This window comes from Aethalodelphis obliquidens, unplaced genomic scaffold (genome assembly GCF_003676395.1).
Source record: "Aethalodelphis obliquidens isolate GAN/ISIS:26980383/991018 unplaced genomic scaffold, ASM367639v1 scaffold16, whole genome shotgun sequence".
Classification (NCBI taxonomy): Eukaryota; Metazoa; Chordata; class Mammalia; order Artiodactyla; family Delphinidae; genus Aethalodelphis; species Aethalodelphis obliquidens.
Genome location: NW_020837960.1, coordinates 33037874 through 33055299, shown reverse-complemented (window position 1 = coordinate 33055299; position 17426 = coordinate 33037874). Strand labels below are relative to the sequence as shown.

Genomic DNA, 17426 nt, shown 5'->3' with positions numbered 1-17426 from the left:
CACACCTGCCAGGTGACTAAAGCAACAGTCATACTCTTAACAACAACAACAGCAACAACAGCTGTTCAAATACAGGACTTTATTTATTTATTAATAAAGTAATCATTATTACGATTTTTGAAAAAAACAAGTTTTAAAATGTTCAGCCTTCATGTTAATGTAGGTTAGGCCACCCAAAAGGCAAAGCAAAGATAACATTAAGTCATGGTCCAGGGTTACACTTATGAAAAACAAATACAAGATTTACGGGACATGATATGTAAAAACAACCAAAGTAAACTATTTCAAATTTGTTTATATAAAAACATATTAAAGATCACTTCAAAATAGTGTCCACCTTTTCTGTAAATGGGCATAGACTAACCTGCAATCATGTACAAATGTGATAAACTCAACAGCTTTCTGAAGCTTTTAATACAAACACAATTCCTTGCTGCTTTATGCAACTCAACAAAATAATACAAAGTGAAGTCGTTAGAAAAATATGGACCTTGCTGAATCTATCTTGCATTTTTAATTTAAGTTGGAAAATATAGTTCAGATCATAAGAAACACATGAATTTTAGACTTACATATTAGCTGTATCTTATAGAATATGAGATACGGTCTTTATTTTGGCTGAAATGCAAAAATATGGTTAATTTCTCTAACAGATTAGTTAAAAATACTTTCCATTGATAGCAGTGCTAGTCCTAGAACAAAACGTAAGCAAAACATCTGTAAGTCAGTTGTCTTATCAGCGCCCCAAATATGCAGATCCTAACACTGAGCCCTTAAAATGCATCTGCTTTAAAGATGACGGAAGGGAAATCTCACATGACTGAAAATCTGAAAATCCTACAAACAGTCAAAATCTGCTATTAATAGAAATAAATTCAAGTAAACATTGCATATTTGATTTAAGCTAAGTTAACTTATGACACTTTGGATCATAACCACTAAATATGTCAAAGGATTTTAAAAAATCATCCATATGCAAAGATGAAACTATACTATGTAAGCGGTGCAAGTTCAGTGACCACTAAGCTGTAGCTGCTCTTTGGTTTGGCACAGTGACAGTGGTCAGATGCCTCAGGTACTGAATATTCAAGTAAGTTTGTACCCACGTAAAACCAAGTTTCCTGTCTAATTTGTTTTTAATGGCAATGGCAAGACCTGAAATTCAACTTTTATTTTCCTTAAATATTATCACAACTGTTCAAGTGTTTGAAGGAACAAAGACAGTACTAATAAATTTTGACAGGGCTTCATTCTGACCATTTCTCCGCAAAGGTTGGCAGCACTAATCAATCCCAGAGAAATACCAAAGAGTCAGCCTTTCCCTGATTCCCATACCACTTGTAGGCCCTTGCCAACAGTCATTAATATGTACAACTAAACGAAGCCAAATATTTAGAACATGGCAAATGTTGGCCATAAATTAATTAAACCAAAGGTAACTAAATTAAAAGGCTTTAGCTGAAAATTCCTGAAAAGGTGTTTACTAATGCTATTAAGATGATGTTAACATAGTGAAAGAACTGAAAAAGAAACACCACAAAAGCACCCAAATAGGTTAAAGGGAAAAGTAAGTTTCCTCAGTTGTTAGGTGCATGCAAATCCTTTGACCTGAATGTAAAAATACCCACAAGAAGTACCAGGACATTTCTGAAAGCAGTCACTTACGTTTAAACATTTACTATTTCCTTATAATACTCAAACCGCCAAACTGAAGTGGTGTTTCTGGTTGGTAAACTGATATCCCTTAACTCTCATAAGTTTTCTAGAATCAAGATTATTAAGACTACAGTGTTGAAATAAAGGTAGAAACTGTATTACAGTATTCCAAACTATATTTTCAAAGCTAAACTCATTCCTCTAGTTCAAAGGGGGAAAAAATTACTTGCTTTTAACATCTAATATTAATATAGCCCATGGAATTAGACAAATCCTATAAATTATAAACCTGGAATAGTAGGCTATAAAATTTGTGCTACATTAGGAGATTATAGAGCTATCCCTAGTATATTGTTTGGCGTCCAGAAGGAACTCCAAATATACCTGTTGGACGAATGTTAAGTAAGGTATTATGCAAAATTAGAAATTGAAGAATGTTAAAGGTCGTCCAGTCGAAATCATTCTTAACACCCCTCTCCCCAACCCCATTTTATAGACAAGGAAACTATAACATGTTTTTACAGACGCTGGTTAAAACTGATCTCCACCCACCACTGGAAGCAATCAGTCATTTTAGCTTGTGTGTGTCTGACTAAGCAGAGTATAAAGGAGGAGTAACATCTGTATATTGTTTCTCCGCTATAGGACACTATTTTCCTTTAGAATCAATGCAACGATCCCTGTCACTTAGATTGGATTTCAAAAGGAAAAGGGGGATAAGTGTCTAGGCAGAAAGGGGTTGCTGTTAGGAAGTCAGATTTAAAATCCTGCATGTAAGAGTGGAATCCACCTCTCAGAGAATGGAAGCTTTGAATGATACTCAAGTGAGAATTTCCTTCTCGGGAGCAGTGTTATGCTGAACAGTCTGACCCTAGTTCAAATTGTATTTTATGTTGCTGTTTAAGCTATTATAGGATTACTGTAAAAAGTTTCAAAGCAAATTTCAGTCATTACCTAAATTGAAATTTGCAAGTCAGCTCAGCAGCAGGCAGCACTCTGAAAACATACTTTAACAGCTTTCTGTAGCTTGTCTTTCGCTTTATTTTTCTTCCAGCCACTTCTACCCAATCCTACTGTGTCCAGTATTTCTACAGCACACGTAACCTTTGTTTCTCTACCTGTATAAATACCCATGAAAGTTCAACAAGAGTATATTGAGAGCAGAGAGAAACAAAAAAATTTCTTATACTGCCAAATTTTCTTTAAGCCTTGGGCACAACACTGCACATGGTTTAATTAATGCTTAGAACTAAGCCTTCAATGAATTATACAAATATGCTCCATGTTTTAAATGATTAGGTATCTAAATCCTTCTGAGTGTTATTTTATAGCAACAATAAAAAAAATCTTTAGTAAAAATGTTGAAAAGTATAAAACAGTAACTATAAATTAGCAAACACCAAGTTGTTTTTAAAGCAATTATTTTCTTTTTCTTACACAGTACAAGCACTCTCAGCCACCATACTGACCTAGATGTACTTCACTTAAAACAAGTTTTTTACCTTGTGTTTCTGGAGTGAAAATTTATATGGATACTAAGAACTCTAATAATGTAACTCAGGTATCAAAAGAATACATACGCCATGTTAACATGTGACCTGACAGCTCATATTATAGCATATCATAATACGTTATTATGAGTAAATGTTATTTCCAAAGTAAAATTAAGTCACTTTTGTAGCTGTAAGTCAGTGTTGAACAAGTGGGCTCATTTAAGATTAAGGCATCTTCCAGCTCTGGAGCAGTGCTTCTGTGGATCCAACAATCTGTACAAAGGTTTCCTTTTTTAAAAAATATATCTTCATTTATACTTCAATTATTTAATTCCACTGATCATCATCTTGCGTATAAAACTGAAAATATTCAGTCCATAATGTTTTTTATAAACCTATAAAACCGGAAACAATTGAATTATTGATTAAAACTTGATTTTATATTTCTGAAAATAAGATTAAATAGTTCTTTGGGCTAAGGTATAAAGCTGCTAGTTCTTTGGGCTAAGGTATAAAGCTGCTAATACAACACAAAAGGGAAGAAATACTTTAATATTACTAATATTCTAATAATAATAAAGGTTCTTAGACGCTGTAAATAAGGGACAGATCACTGACTTTCCCTGAAGCCATTAAGTGAGCATTTTAATAGAGGCAGATCCTTACACTTTTCCCTTAGTGTTAACTTGGGCATAATCTGAGAAGACTGCTATCAGATGTTTATGGGAATTTCAGTGAGGATTCTCAACCACCGCGAGCATCAGCCATTGTTCCGCCTACAGCCTACACTGAGAAGACGCGGTGGGGCTGCCAATGACACGGGATCACCGCCTGCAGCTCCTGCTGCCCTCTGCCTGCCCGGAGCCCCACCGGGGGCTGTTTCTGATGCTCTCTGCGTCTTAGGCTCTGGCTGTGACTTGGACATGGACTCCAGGTCCTTGTAAGGAACTGAATGCTAATGATAAACACCAAGCAAGGAAGCAGATGTCCCCTAGATGAGACTACAGATGAGAACAGAGCAACTGAGGTAATAAAGGTGTGTTGTCTTAAGCTGCTAAGTGTGTGATAATTTGTTAGGTAGCAATAGGTAACCAAGAAACACTACACGTAGGTTTTCAAAACTCTAACAGCTGCGCGTGATGCTGCTGAGCCAGTGAGCTTAGCTTCCGACTTGAATGTGCATACCTGTCTTCTCTGTTTTTAAGCAGCAGGAGAGTTCACTACATCCCTGCATTCAGTCAGTGTTAGCACTGCCCTCACTGCTCCTACTGGCCCATGGGGAAGGGCTTCTATTCCTACTTCAATCAACCTCCTCTGGCTACCGCGCCTCCTCTGGCTACTGCAAAGGCATCACTGACTCATGTACTTGGCTGCAGTAAGCTGCTCTTCTGCTGTATCTTTTACCAAGTAAATAACATCAATGAACCTCTTAAGTCTTTTTTTCAGACTTTAATCTTAGTCACTCTTCTCTGGATCAAATATCTTCAGTAGTGGGCAAAAGTCACCTTTTTTCCTTAAACTAATTAATAAGGTACCGTTCAGTGAAAAGGGTAGTTGTCCATATACCAATCCTAACAATTTTTATTAGTTTCCTCATTAATCTACCAATAAATATCCAGTAAGATCATGCTAGGAGTGGTAAGAAAAATGGGAGTTAGGCAGACGTTACCTTCCAATCTCTCCTGAACTACCTGATTTTGCTGATATAATGGAAAGAGTAAAAAAGACTGAATTGCAAACTGTTTTGAGATTATGACATGCAAATAAACTAATTTTTGGAGAAATTACCTTTATACTGTCTTACCTTGCTCTTATTCAACTGGTTAGTTATGAACAAGTGGTACTCAATTTTCTATTGCCACTGTTACATGGTTATTTGTCCCTGTAAGCACATAATTATATATGACATGACAAAAAAAGAAGTATTAAGTTTCTGGCTAAATGGTAAAATTGATGATTACAGTAAAAGCAAGTATTATGTAAGCACTAAATAGGCTTCTGGTGCCAACCATTTGCCTTCTGTTAGAACCCAGAAGGAAGGAAAGCAGTGCTAAAATCTCAAAGTCTGGTTTTATGCTTATTTTTGTAAAAACGTCCATTGGCTCTAAAGATGTTCAGGAGCAATAATTTCAAGTTCACAAATGGATTTTTCCCTTTATTTTATACTGAGGGTCTAATGGCCTGAATGAAGATCTTTTTTTAAAAATTTATTTTATTTTATTTATTTATTTTTGGCTGTGCTGGGTGTTTGTTGTGGTGCACGGGCTTCTCACTGCAGTGGCCTCTCTTGTTGCGGAGCACAGGCTCCAGGCACGTGGGCTTGAGTAGTTGTAGCACACGGGCTCAGTAGTTGTGGCTCACGGGCTCCAGAGCACAGGCCCAGCAGCTGCAGCACATGGGTTCTGTTGCTCTGCGGCATGTGGGATCCTCCCGGACCAGGGCTCGAACCTGTGTCCCCTGCATTGGCAGGTGGATTCCTAACCCTTGGGCCACCAGGGAAGTCCCCTGAATGAAGGTCTCAATGAAACTAATTTAAGAGAATTTAAATGCTGCTGAAAGCCAAAATGACAGTAACAACAAATCAGAAATCGCGACAGCAAGCTTTCAAGTTTTAGGGTATTTCCTAGAGTTAGTACCAAACCATTTTCCTACAGTGCAAGAAGAATGTTATTACTAGTATTATTAAGAACCACAGATATGTTTTAAGCTATAATGCTAGTGAGTGGCCAGACTATATTATAAACCGAGGCCTGATTCAAAAGCCCACTTGTGTCTTATCAACTGTTGTATAATGTACCACAGTTCATGAAATGATTAAGAGTCATCATGGTTCAAATACATTCAGTGCACTCTTTTTATACTAAGACAAGACAGCCAAAGAGTACAAGGCATTTCAAAATTATTTTCAAATAAGCAAAAGCTATGACCCCCAAAATAACCTTGTTTAAGCATTATCCAGAATATTATGCCGAAAGAATTTTCTACATCTGAGGTGACAAAACACACGGCTGGGTAACAACAAGGAAAAACAAAATTACGAACAGGAAAAAACACAGCAGCAGCCACTACACTTCCTCACTCAACCTTCGCCTCCGTGAAAGCTACCAGTAAACGCTAACGGCCCACCTATAAGATATTTTATTAAAAAGTTTCAAATATTTTAGTATTTTAAAATAGCACATAATGTATTTTAATTTTTCCACATTTATTAAACCTGGTGATTTTCATTTTAACCAGACAAAGCAATGTTTTCAGGTGACGGCATTACCTGATCTGATAACACCTTCTTCAGATCCATTCTCTAGCCACTGAGATTCACTGTCCAACAAGCGGTTTTTTGATTCACTAAGCGGTTTGATAGGAAAGGGTGGGTTTGAGCCAATACTGAAAGAGGAGCAAATAATTTAGTAAATAGTCTAATGCTCAATTAATAATACTTAATTAATAAGCAGCAAATTAGTATTCCTTCTCCTAAATATGTGAGGGCAACTCATGAGATCTCAGCACTCTGAAAAAGCTCCATCTTCAGGAGAAAATGTGCCCCAACCCCCCCGCATTAAATGGCTCTCTAGACCCAAGAACTTGTACTCAGCACTGCCAACGAAAACAATTAGATGAAAGAAAAACAGCTTCAGAGGCCAATCTGAAACATTTTTAACATGTTAATCAAGAGCCGTAAGGTAGCACAAGGACAGGTGAGGATCTATGTCTGTGGCCAGGACAAAAAGATTACCTGTCATTTCCCAAGTTTTCTGCTTTCTACCTCTGCAGTATAGATCTAAGGGGAAAAAATGATTTAGTGATTTAGCGTAGACTTAAGTTTTCTAGCTAAGACATCCAGGGAGGGAGGGAATGGAGGAAAAAAAGAAGAAGGAAAAGGGAACTAGTATTGTTGGGGACCCACTATGGGCAGACGCTGTGCTGGGTGCTTTCTACACACCATCGCAATCTTCACAATAACCCCCGAAGGGAGTACAAATCCTCCTCTCATAGAGCTGGCAGCTGAGGCTCAGACAGTTTAAGTAACTTCTTGGAGCTCTGAGGTCCTAGGTTCTAAGGCCTATGTTCTTCCAAAATTAATCCGCTAGCTTGGAATTTATAATCCCTCCTCCCCCACAACTTATTTCTGTAGTCAGTAAGTTTCAAGTGTTTCACTTTGACAGAAGCATCTCTATCTCCTTTAAAATTTCATTTAAAATGAACTATTTCTCTGAATTTATGAATCAGTGTGCTCGCCATACAAACTCTGAGAAAATATCCTCTAAGACGAAGAAGAAAAATTTTGTATTTGTATTTTTGAATCCTCATTAATATCATTTTCACGCTGCAGTTAAAATCTGTTTATCAAAATAAAATGGTGAATAGTACAATGACTAACTTCTTTGAAAATGTAACTGATGTAAACCAACATAATCAAATCTTGAAAGAGTCTTCGTTTCTAGGAAGAGGCAGCACAGGTAGGGTAGCCGTGCTTCCTACCCTGCCAGACGCGTCCAGTGACATGAGACTGTCCTGCTTCAACTACTAACAGCAAGCGTTCACTTTATTACTCTCAAAAGTGTTCTGGTTTGAATCATAAAAAAATATGGTTATCCTGAGCATATCAGCTATATCCACATTTTAACCCTCAGTTAAAAAAACTGAATAGAATTTCTCTTTATCTGTGCTGGCTTGCTACGTCACTACTATATTCATCTATGTATCCCACACACACACACACACAGTTTGCTCTATAATGAATTCTGAAAAACGTAATGACAAGAAGCGCACCTTCTGGTATTTTCACTGTGGTTTGAAACAGATGCTTGTTCTGGATCCGTCCCCACAAGACGAGTCGGAAAACTGCAGCCATCACCCTGACTGCATAAGAAAAATATCAGTGATAATTTAATCATGTTCAGTTCAATCTAAGTGGTCAATTTAACACCTATTTTCCAGAGGCATGGTATAAAATGATCACAACTTGTCATTTCAGAGAATGATTTCTAAGATTTCTAATTTAGACGGTTATTAGACTCTACTGAGGAAGTAAGTCTTTTTCTTTTATAATTTACATATAGTTAAAAATAGTATCTTCCATGACTATTAAAATGATCATGTCTATTAAAGTTATGATAAACATACATATTCAAATATTTGGGTAACTGACCTGCTTATCACAATCATTTAAAGATATCATAAATGCTCAAACTGAAATTCAAGATGTAAGTTCCACATATTTATTTATTCAACAACGTTCATTAAACGAAAATATACTGGATGTTCTGAGTACCATTTGAAGTGCTAGGGATATACCACTGAACAAAAGAAAAGAAAATCTCTGGCTTCAAGAAGTTCACAACTTAAAAAAAAGTACAGCTATGCCTTCTACATTCTAAAAACATCAAAACTGTGTACCGCAGGGAATTCCATTTCCAGCCAAGATGGATTAAACGGTATATTTGACCTCCTGTTGAACAGTACATACAACAACTCTTTTCAAAACAGGCAGCACAGAACTGTGGTGTCTGAAAGAAGAGAAACCAACCAAGGAGTTGCAGCTTCTGCCAGAACTTGAGCACCAACAGGGGGATGTGCAGAGCAAGGTGGTCTCACTGAATTAAGGTGACAGAGATGGGAGTTTCGAGAAGACGAGGAGGTTTGCTTCTATCGGACAGAGCTGAGGAAGAGGGATATGTGCAGAGAAAGGGCTACAGAAATCTGCACAGGGTTTTACTTGAGTCTTCTGATGAATACTAAGCCACACATGTGAATCTGGGAAAAGAACAACTGGGGAGTGTAAGCTGAACAATTCAGAGCCTGCCCAGCACTGAAAGCCATTTGCATTCGACCTGCCAGAGTAGAGAGACCTCACTGAACATGTGGATACGGCAGAGACCGCAGCAGGCTCTCACCTTTGCTGTAGGACTAAACTTGCCCTAGAGAAAATGCTACTTTACACCCAAGCACAGGTTTAAGCAAGCATCAGGAGGACTAAGCTGAAACAGAAGTCAGCCAAAACAAAATTCAACATCCTTTAAAGGGAGACCAAATTTAAACACTCAGAATTCAAAGTGTCCACCATCCAGTCAAAAATTACCAGCATAAAAAGCAGGAGAATGTGATCACAACCGGAAGAAAATAAAGTCAACAGAAAAGATTTAGAAATGACCGTGACCACTTGAAACAGAGACGCTAAACCAGTGACTATAAATATGTCCATGAATTAACTGGAGAAAGTGGATATAAAGAGAAACGAAATGTAAAATATAAAAAAGAACCAAATTGAACTTCTGGAGCTGAAAAATAGAATATCTGAAATAATTCACTGGATGAGCTTAACAGTAGACAACACAGAAGAAAAGATAAGTGAACTCACAGACGTAACAACAGAAACAATCCAATTCGAAGCAAAGAGAAAAAAGATGGAGGGGGAGAAGGGAGGGACAACAGCAATGACCGGTGGGTCACGACATATATTTAAGAGAACTGAAAAGCTAGTGGGGGAAGGGCACAGGAAGAGGGAAGCAGGCAGAAAAAACAATTGAAAATTATTTCAAAATTATTCAGATTGGACTTCCCTGGTGGCACAGTGGTTAAGAATCCTCCTGCCAATGCAGGGGACACAGGTTAGAGCCCTGATCCGGGAAGATCCCACATGCCATGGAACAACTAAGCCCATGCGCCACAACTACTGAGCCTGCGCTCTGGAGCCCGCAAGCCACAACTACTGAGCCCATGTGCCACAACTAGTGAGCCCGTGTGCCACAACTACTGCAAGCCGTGTGCCTAGAGCCTGTGCTCCGCAACAAAGAGAAGCCACTAAATGAGAAGCCCGCACACAGCAACAAAGAGTAGCCCCTGCTCGCTGCAACTAGAGAAGGCCTGCGCACAGCAACGAAGACCCAATGCAGCCAAATGAATGAATAAATAAATGAATAAATAAATAATTCAGATTTGATGAAAACTACAAGTTCATAGATCCAAGAATCCTAATGAACTCCAAAGAGGATAAACACAAGGCAAACCGTACTAAGGAACATCATCATCAGACTACTTAAAACCAGTGATAAAGATAAAATCTTAAAAGTAGCCACAGGGGAAAAAAAGACAGTAATTTACAAGCATACCTCGTTTTATTGTGTTTCATTTTACTGTGCTTTGCAGATACTGTGATTTTTATAAATTAAAGGTTTGAGGCAACCCTACATTGAGCAAGTCTTTCGGTGCCATTTTCCCAGCAGCATTTGCTCACTTTGCGTCTCTGTGTCACATTTTGGCAATTCTCACAATACTTCAAACCCTCCACCAGCAAAAAGATTACGACTTGCTGAAGGCTCAGATAACGATTAGCAGTTTTTAGCAATAAAGTATTTTTAAATCAAAGTATGTACATTGTTTTTTGTTAGACATAATGCTATTGAACAATTAAGAGTCTATGGTTATAGACTGTTATATGCACTGGGAAACCAAAAAATTCGTATGACTCACTTTACTATGATATTTGCTTTATTGCGGTGGTCTGGAACCAAACCTGCAATAATCTCGAGGTGTGCCTGTACAAACAGTGGAATAAAGATAAGAGAGAGGCTGATTTATTGACACAAACAACACAAGCCAGATGATAATGGAACAACATCTTCAAAGAAGGGGGGAAAAAAACAAAGACAAAAAACCCAACTGCCAACATTGAAATTTCTGTTTAGAGAAAATAACCTTAAAAAATAATAGTCTATGTTCCAACCAGTCGGAGTGGAAACACCTGAATGTAAGAGACAACAGATAAAGCGCACAGAAGAGACCGGCGCACTTGAAGAGGAAACTCAGGAAAACGACTGAACAGAAGGTGAGCAGCCACCAGTGAGCCGTGGCGGAGCCTCCTGAGGAGCCACAGACGTGTAGCTGGGGTCCCTGCAGGGACCAGGGGAGGGAGGCGGCAGAAGAAATACTTGAACAGACAGTGGTTAAAAGGACTTTCCAAATCTGCTGAAAGTTTAAGAATTACAGATCCAAGGAGCTCAACAATCCTAAGCAAGAGAATCATGAAGAAAACGACACCAGGCATGTCATAATCACATTGCAAGAAACTAGTGATAAACAAAATCTTAAAAAGCAGCCAGAGAAAAATGTCATATTACACAAATAATAATAAACATAATATCCACAAACTTCTCATCAGAAACAATGCAAGCAGCACCTACAATTCCACAATTCTACAACCAAGCAAAACGTCTTTCAAAAATGAAGGCAAGGGCTTCCCTGGTGGCACAGTGGTTGAGAGTCCACCTGCCGATGCAGGGGACACGGGTTCGTGCCCCGGTCCGGGAAGATCCCACATGCCGTGGAGCGGCTGGGCCCGTGAGCCATGGCCGCTGAGCCTGCGCGTCCGGAGCCTGTGCTCCGCAACGGGAGAGGCCACAACAGTGAGAGGCCCGCGTACCAAAAAAAAAAAAAAAAAAAAAAAAATGAAGGCAATTGGGAATTCCCTGGCCGTCCAGTGATTAGGACTTTGAACTTTCACTGCTGGGGCCTGGTTCAAGCTCTGGTCAGGGAACTAAGATCCCATGTGGCGTGGCCAAAAAAAAAATAAAAAAAAGAAAGAATGCAAATATGTCATTTTCAGACAAAATAACAAGCAATACAGTTCCTTGTTAAGGGAAAAAAGGAAAAAACCCACAACACTTACAAATATGGTACTTGAATTTCAAATACTTTTTCCTTCTCTATAATGACTTTTGGTATATACATGGCCTAGGACGGCTGAGAATTTGAGAGAAAAGGAACTTATGAATCATCTTGAGCATATATTCTCATTTAAATTTAAATGCAGGTAAAAACTGCATTATGTGTTGGGTCTTCTTTGATTTAAGACACAACAGAATACATAACCTGTACTGGAAATCTTTGAAGATATGGCTAATAAATATAAATTCTTATGATTCTTTACTTCACAAACTTATTTTCATTTTGAAAGAAAAAGAGTGATTCTTATTTTCTATGAATCATCTTTTTTTCTCATTCCAATATATGCCTAAACTCTCCTTCACCCTTATAAAAAACATGAAAAATAAAATATTTCATGTAATCAAGATATTCTGAGTTTTCATTCTTAAGGCTCACAATGTCATAATATACTATATTCTCTGAATCATTTAATCAGAGAGACAATCACAGGTTCCATAATTTCTGAGACGTGCATTTTATAAACTACCTTGAAAATATTGGAAGTAGCCAATATTTCTTTTCATCACCAAAGACTTGTCTCCAATTTTTACTGCATCCAAGCGAGAAACCGTTTCCATCAGGTCCATATGAAAATGTGGGTGCACGGAATGATTCTGTTACAGATATATATTACAAAAAAGAAGAGTTAACCTATTCGAAAATTATAGGAGGGAAGGAAAGTACCAATTTTTTTCTTTTTAAACTTTTTTGGGAAAAAATATAACCTCTTGAATATTTCATCACCCTTATAAACTGAAAATGTCAAAATAATTATGTGATATTAAGGAAAATCGACTGAAGAATGTTCAATACACCTTAGCCTTTTTCTTTCTTTTTTTTTTTTTTAAAGATATTCTATCTCTTGCAACTTCACTCATTCATTATGTATCAACTTCCTACTACGGCCTATGGCAAAGCACTAGGTTTTGGGATCCCAAGGTAAAGTAGATGAAATTCTGACCAAAGAACCCACAGTCTAACAAACGTCTATCAGAATGATAGTGTGATAGAGATACAGGCGGGGTGGTGGCCAAGGAAGGTGAAAGATGCAGGAGGTGACGCCTGAGCTCGATCCTGAGCTGTGAATAACAACAAGTGAGGAAGCTGATGGGGGCCAGAACCTAGGATCTCTGTTTAAAGAAAGAATGCATGGCGGAATGTTTTATAAGCTATGGATAAGAAGGAGCCAGGGAGAGACGGATTGGGAAAGGTTGATGACACAGAAAAGTGAAGTAAAAACTGATGGAAAGATGGATTGGGAAAGGTTGATGACACAGAAAAGTGAAGTAAAAACTGAAGGAAAGATGGATTGGGAAAGGTTGATGACACAGAAAAGTGAAGTAAAAACTGAAGGAAGAAAGTTCTAGAAGAAATGGGATGGCCTTTAGAAAAGTTCTAAAGATTAGATAGATACCAGATAGAGATAGATACCAGAAAAGACATCGTGTCCGCAGAAGTTAGAAAGAGGGTGACAGGGATGGGTTTGAAAGTAGGAATGTTTGTGTGAGGTTATAAAGGTGAGACGGTAAGAATTTACTTGTGACAACTTCTAATTTTTCTATGAAGCGTTCACAAAATAGGTAAGGAAAATAGGGAGGATGATGAAAGTCTGGAATACCTATTGTGGGTAATAAGGTGGCAAACCTGATCAGAAACACGTGACATTACTGCCAAATAGAGCTGAGGGTCTAAGTGAGGTCTGAGGCTTTGAATCTGTAGTTGTGACCACCTCTGTGGGAGCGAGACGGCCTTCACCAGCTCTCTCCAGCCCCATCGCACTGGGAGAAGAACGCATCGCTGGAATAACCTGGGTCAGGGGCTGGCAAAGGCGTTACGGGAGGAGAGGCACTTAGGGGCGTGTGTAATGTGAGGGTGCTGCTGGGAGCTTGGGGGCATTTATTACAGGATCTAGAACGGAAAAGGGAGAGGAACAAAGCCAGACGGGAAAGGAACGTGGGAGAAAAGCGGTGGAGCGTGGAGGACTCAGTAAGCTAAAAAGGGCGCACACTGGAACACGGAAAGGGAGAGCTGAACGGATGAAGACTGTGGTCAGCGAATGGAAACTTCAAGGTGAAAATGTGAGGCCTCTTCAGTTTCAAGTGATGAAAGGTTCAGTGTTCGGGTACAGGAATGACTGGCTATCAGGATCAAAGAGACCAACCAGCCTTTCTGGGGTGACAGCGGCAGTTTGAATGTATTAATAGAAACTCTGTAACATGAGAAATGATTCAAGGTAGGGCGGTGACAGCTCTGAGGAAGGTACAAGTGATGCCCCAAAGGACATCTGGAAGCAGCAGTGGAGAGCTGGGTAACACCAGGGTGTGTGGGGAGTGGTGTGTTAGGGGAAGGTTTTTCAAAGTCTGGGTTTAAACATCTGAATAGGCTGTAAAATCAATTCAGTGCTTTGAAACCAGCATTTCTTTTTAAAGAACTGGAACAGAAAATATTAGAGTATTTTGGACAGAGTAGACATTAATGATGTTTTATGAAGATTCTGCTTATTCTACTTACATAATTTTATAAATGTGTGTGCATGCACTAGGCAGTGATATAAAATGATGCATTTCTTACCGTAGTCACTGGTAAAAACGTTTGAAAAAGATTGTTTTTAAGAGAACAATGTGTTTCCCAGGAAGCACTCACCTCTCAGACACCTACAGGGTTTGGGTAGGAAACAAATGAAGCAGGGTGGGAACCGAGGCCAATTAAATGCTCGTGGCCACCGAAGCAGTCAGCCACTACTGAGCTCCTACCGAATGACACCAGGTGGGAAAAGAGGGCCACCAGAGTCGTCAGTTTTGAAAAGAAGAAATCTCCTTTTCTGTGAGAAATCTCTCAGTGTTCAGCTGCTTGGGAGGTCTGAAGAGCTAGGCTTTGCATGTGGGCTGCCTTCTATGACCTCGGGTTGAAGGTGAAGAGATGACAGGATATTCTGTGACGATGATAAATTAATTGACATGAGGAAGCTTATTCACATGGGAAGGGATGAAAGCATGGGAAGTGGAGGAGAAGCAACAGCAGAGTGAGCTGGGAAAGGCGGGGCACCGCACCCTTACCCTGGAAGCCGTCATATTTTACAGGACTCCAAAGACACGAGATTAAAGTGATCCAAATATAAAAGTACCTAAGAATCTCCCTACAGCGTCTGCATCTTTCTGTGTTAAAATATGTCCAACTCTCCTTTAGACAGCAGGGAGTGTTTAACTTTCTTTGGAAACGCTGTGACAGATGCCCATTTTGTTAGCCAATACCTCAATATTCCAGTTATGGCTGGTGTTGCTGTTTACATGCCAATGGTTTAGTCTGAGCGCCACACCACTGTTGTTTAAGAAGTGTGTGTCAGGCTTCCCTGGTGGCGCAGTGGTTGAGAGTCCGCCTGCCGATGCAGGGGACACGGGTTCGTGCCCCGGTCCGGGAAGATCCCACATGCCGCGGAGCGGCTGGGCCCGTGAGCCATGGCCGCTGAGCCTGCGCGTCCGGAGCCTGTGCTCCGCAACGGAAGAGGCCACAGCAGTGAGAGGCCCGCGTACCACAAAAAAAAAAAAAAAAAAAAAAATAGTGTGTGTCCAATTATTGGAATACCTTACTGAATTCTTCCCCAATATTTTCATTTTAAAAAAATAAGCAAAAAAGGGACATAAGTGCTAACATTAGTGATACAACAAATGGAGGAAACAGCTTTTATTAAAATTTATAAAATATAGTCAGTTCTCTACTTTTATATACAACACACTACTGAAAAATTATAGAAAAGTCAATCTTACTTCCTCAACCTTCTCAAAATTATGAACCTTTACATTTATTAAACAGCCATTGTTCCTATCCCGTCCAAGTTAATTTTAATACAGAATTATTTTATCTTTATCATCTTTTGTCCTTCTCTAGATTTCATGTTCATCCGTGTCCATTTTCCTAAATAATTATGCTTTATTTTAACCTACTTACCTATGGTTGTTCTGTTTTTTCCAACTAGCCAGCAGTGGTAGCTGAGAAGTGACAATACGCTGATGAAGAACATTGTCGACACAAAGAATAGAAAAAGTATGTGGAATTTTGCACGTGTATCTGAGAGTTCATTCTGAGGAAAGAAAAAAGAAGACTTACTTTTCAGAATAGTCAACCTCCAAAATATACTCTTACAAATTTGGTTCTTCCTGAAGATTGCTGAATTCGCCAAAAAATTACCAGATATGAGAAGTAATAAAATAAATTAGGTAATACATCCAAAACAACATTTCCCAAAGCAGAGAATTGGTATTATCAGAGGGGCTTGCTTACATAACATGTCAGAAAGAGTCACTTAAAAAACCGCTCTTGGGCGTCCCTGGTGGCGCAGTGGTTGAGAGTCCGCCTGCCGATGCAGGGGACACGGGTTCATGCCCCGGTCCAGGAAGATCCCACATGCCATGGGGCGGCTGGGCCCGTGAGCCATGGCCTCTGAGCCTGCGCGTCCGGAGCCTGTGCTCCGCAACGGGAGAGGCCGCAACAGTGAGAGGCCCGCGTACCCCCCCCCCACACACAAAAAAGTAAAAAACCGCTCTTAAATTTTAGCAATATTATGTATGACTGATTCACTTTGTTATAAAGCAGAAACTAACACACCATTGTAAAGCAATTATACCCCAATAAAGATGTTAAAAAAATTAAAAAAAAAAATTTTAGCAATAGTTTCAGTAATAAAATAAAAGGATGGACATTTTTACCCAACGTTTTTCTTTTGTACTTTATACACATATTCAAGCTTTCCCCAACATCCAGGATACACGAGGGTTTTCTCCATCTACGCTATTTGCTTGTTTTAATTATATAACCAGAAACTAATTATGATAAATTTAATTTTGGATTTCCCTAGTCTCTGTCTTCGGAACACCACTGCACACAGTCATCCCTTCAGCTGCTTCCATTCCTACCTCTTTAATCCTTTCTCCTTTCCTACAGAGCCTGTTTTGGTAATTACCGATTTTGGTACGTCAATTTGCCACGAGGCACTAGTGAACGAAAACAGCTTCTGTTACCCATTCTAATGGCTAGATTCATTTCAACAGAAGCAAAGTGTTAACCCGGAAGAAGTCAGTCTCTAGCATGAGGATTAGAAGGAAGCCTTTACGCATTCGCTCTCACGACAAAGCCGCACAGCCAGCCACAGCCTCACACCACAAGAGCTGCTCCTGCTTGATTTAAACACTGTTTACAGGCTAACAGGACGCTTTTTAGCATTAGGTGATTCTGACATCTATCTTCTCCTCTTCTCTTCCAGAGTAGCCGCAATACCTTTTAAATACATCAAGTGATTCTTCTATCTCCCCATCTTGTGAAACAAATGAGTACTATACATACTCACTATCAATGTCACAAAAAAGATGGCAAGAATATCATGGCAATGATGTATTTTTTTTTTAATTTATTTAATTTATTTATTTTTGGCTGCGTTGGGTCTTCGTTGCTGCGTGCGGGCTTTCTCTAGTTGTGGAGAGCAGGGGCTACTCTTCGTTGTGGTGCGCGGGCTTCTCATTGCAGTGGCTTCTCTTGTTGCAGAGCATGGGCTGTAGGCGTGTGGGCTTCCGTAGTTGCGGC

General features: G+C 39.3%; 1 protein-coding gene across 3 annotated transcripts in view; it reads right to left on the bottom strand.

Moving 5' to 3' along the window:
- Window positions 1-60: 60 nt before the first annotated feature.
- The window catches only part of ZDHHC20 (zDHHC palmitoyltransferase 20), a 73578-nt gene continuing 56212 nt past the window's right edge, over window positions 61-17426 (bottom strand). The window contains exons 8-13 of one of the 3 annotated variants that reach the window (XM_027116712.1): window positions 15798-15930; window positions 12340-12466; window positions 7920-8009; window positions 6418-6533; window positions 4954-5031; window positions 61-3544 (exon numbers count right to left, since the gene is read on the bottom strand). In XM_027116712.1, the coding sequence (XP_026972513.1) occupies window positions 4994-5031; window positions 6418-6533; window positions 7920-8009; window positions 12340-12466; window positions 15798-15930 (504 nt within the window). In that variant the 3' untranslated portion in view covers window positions 61-3544; window positions 4954-4993. Of the gene's footprint in view, window positions 3545-4953; window positions 5032-6417; window positions 6534-6882; window positions 6928-7919; window positions 8010-12339; window positions 12467-15797; window positions 15931-17426 lie in introns of those variants that run through there. The other 2 variants (XM_027116713.1, XM_027116714.1) reach the window with 2 other exon arrangements.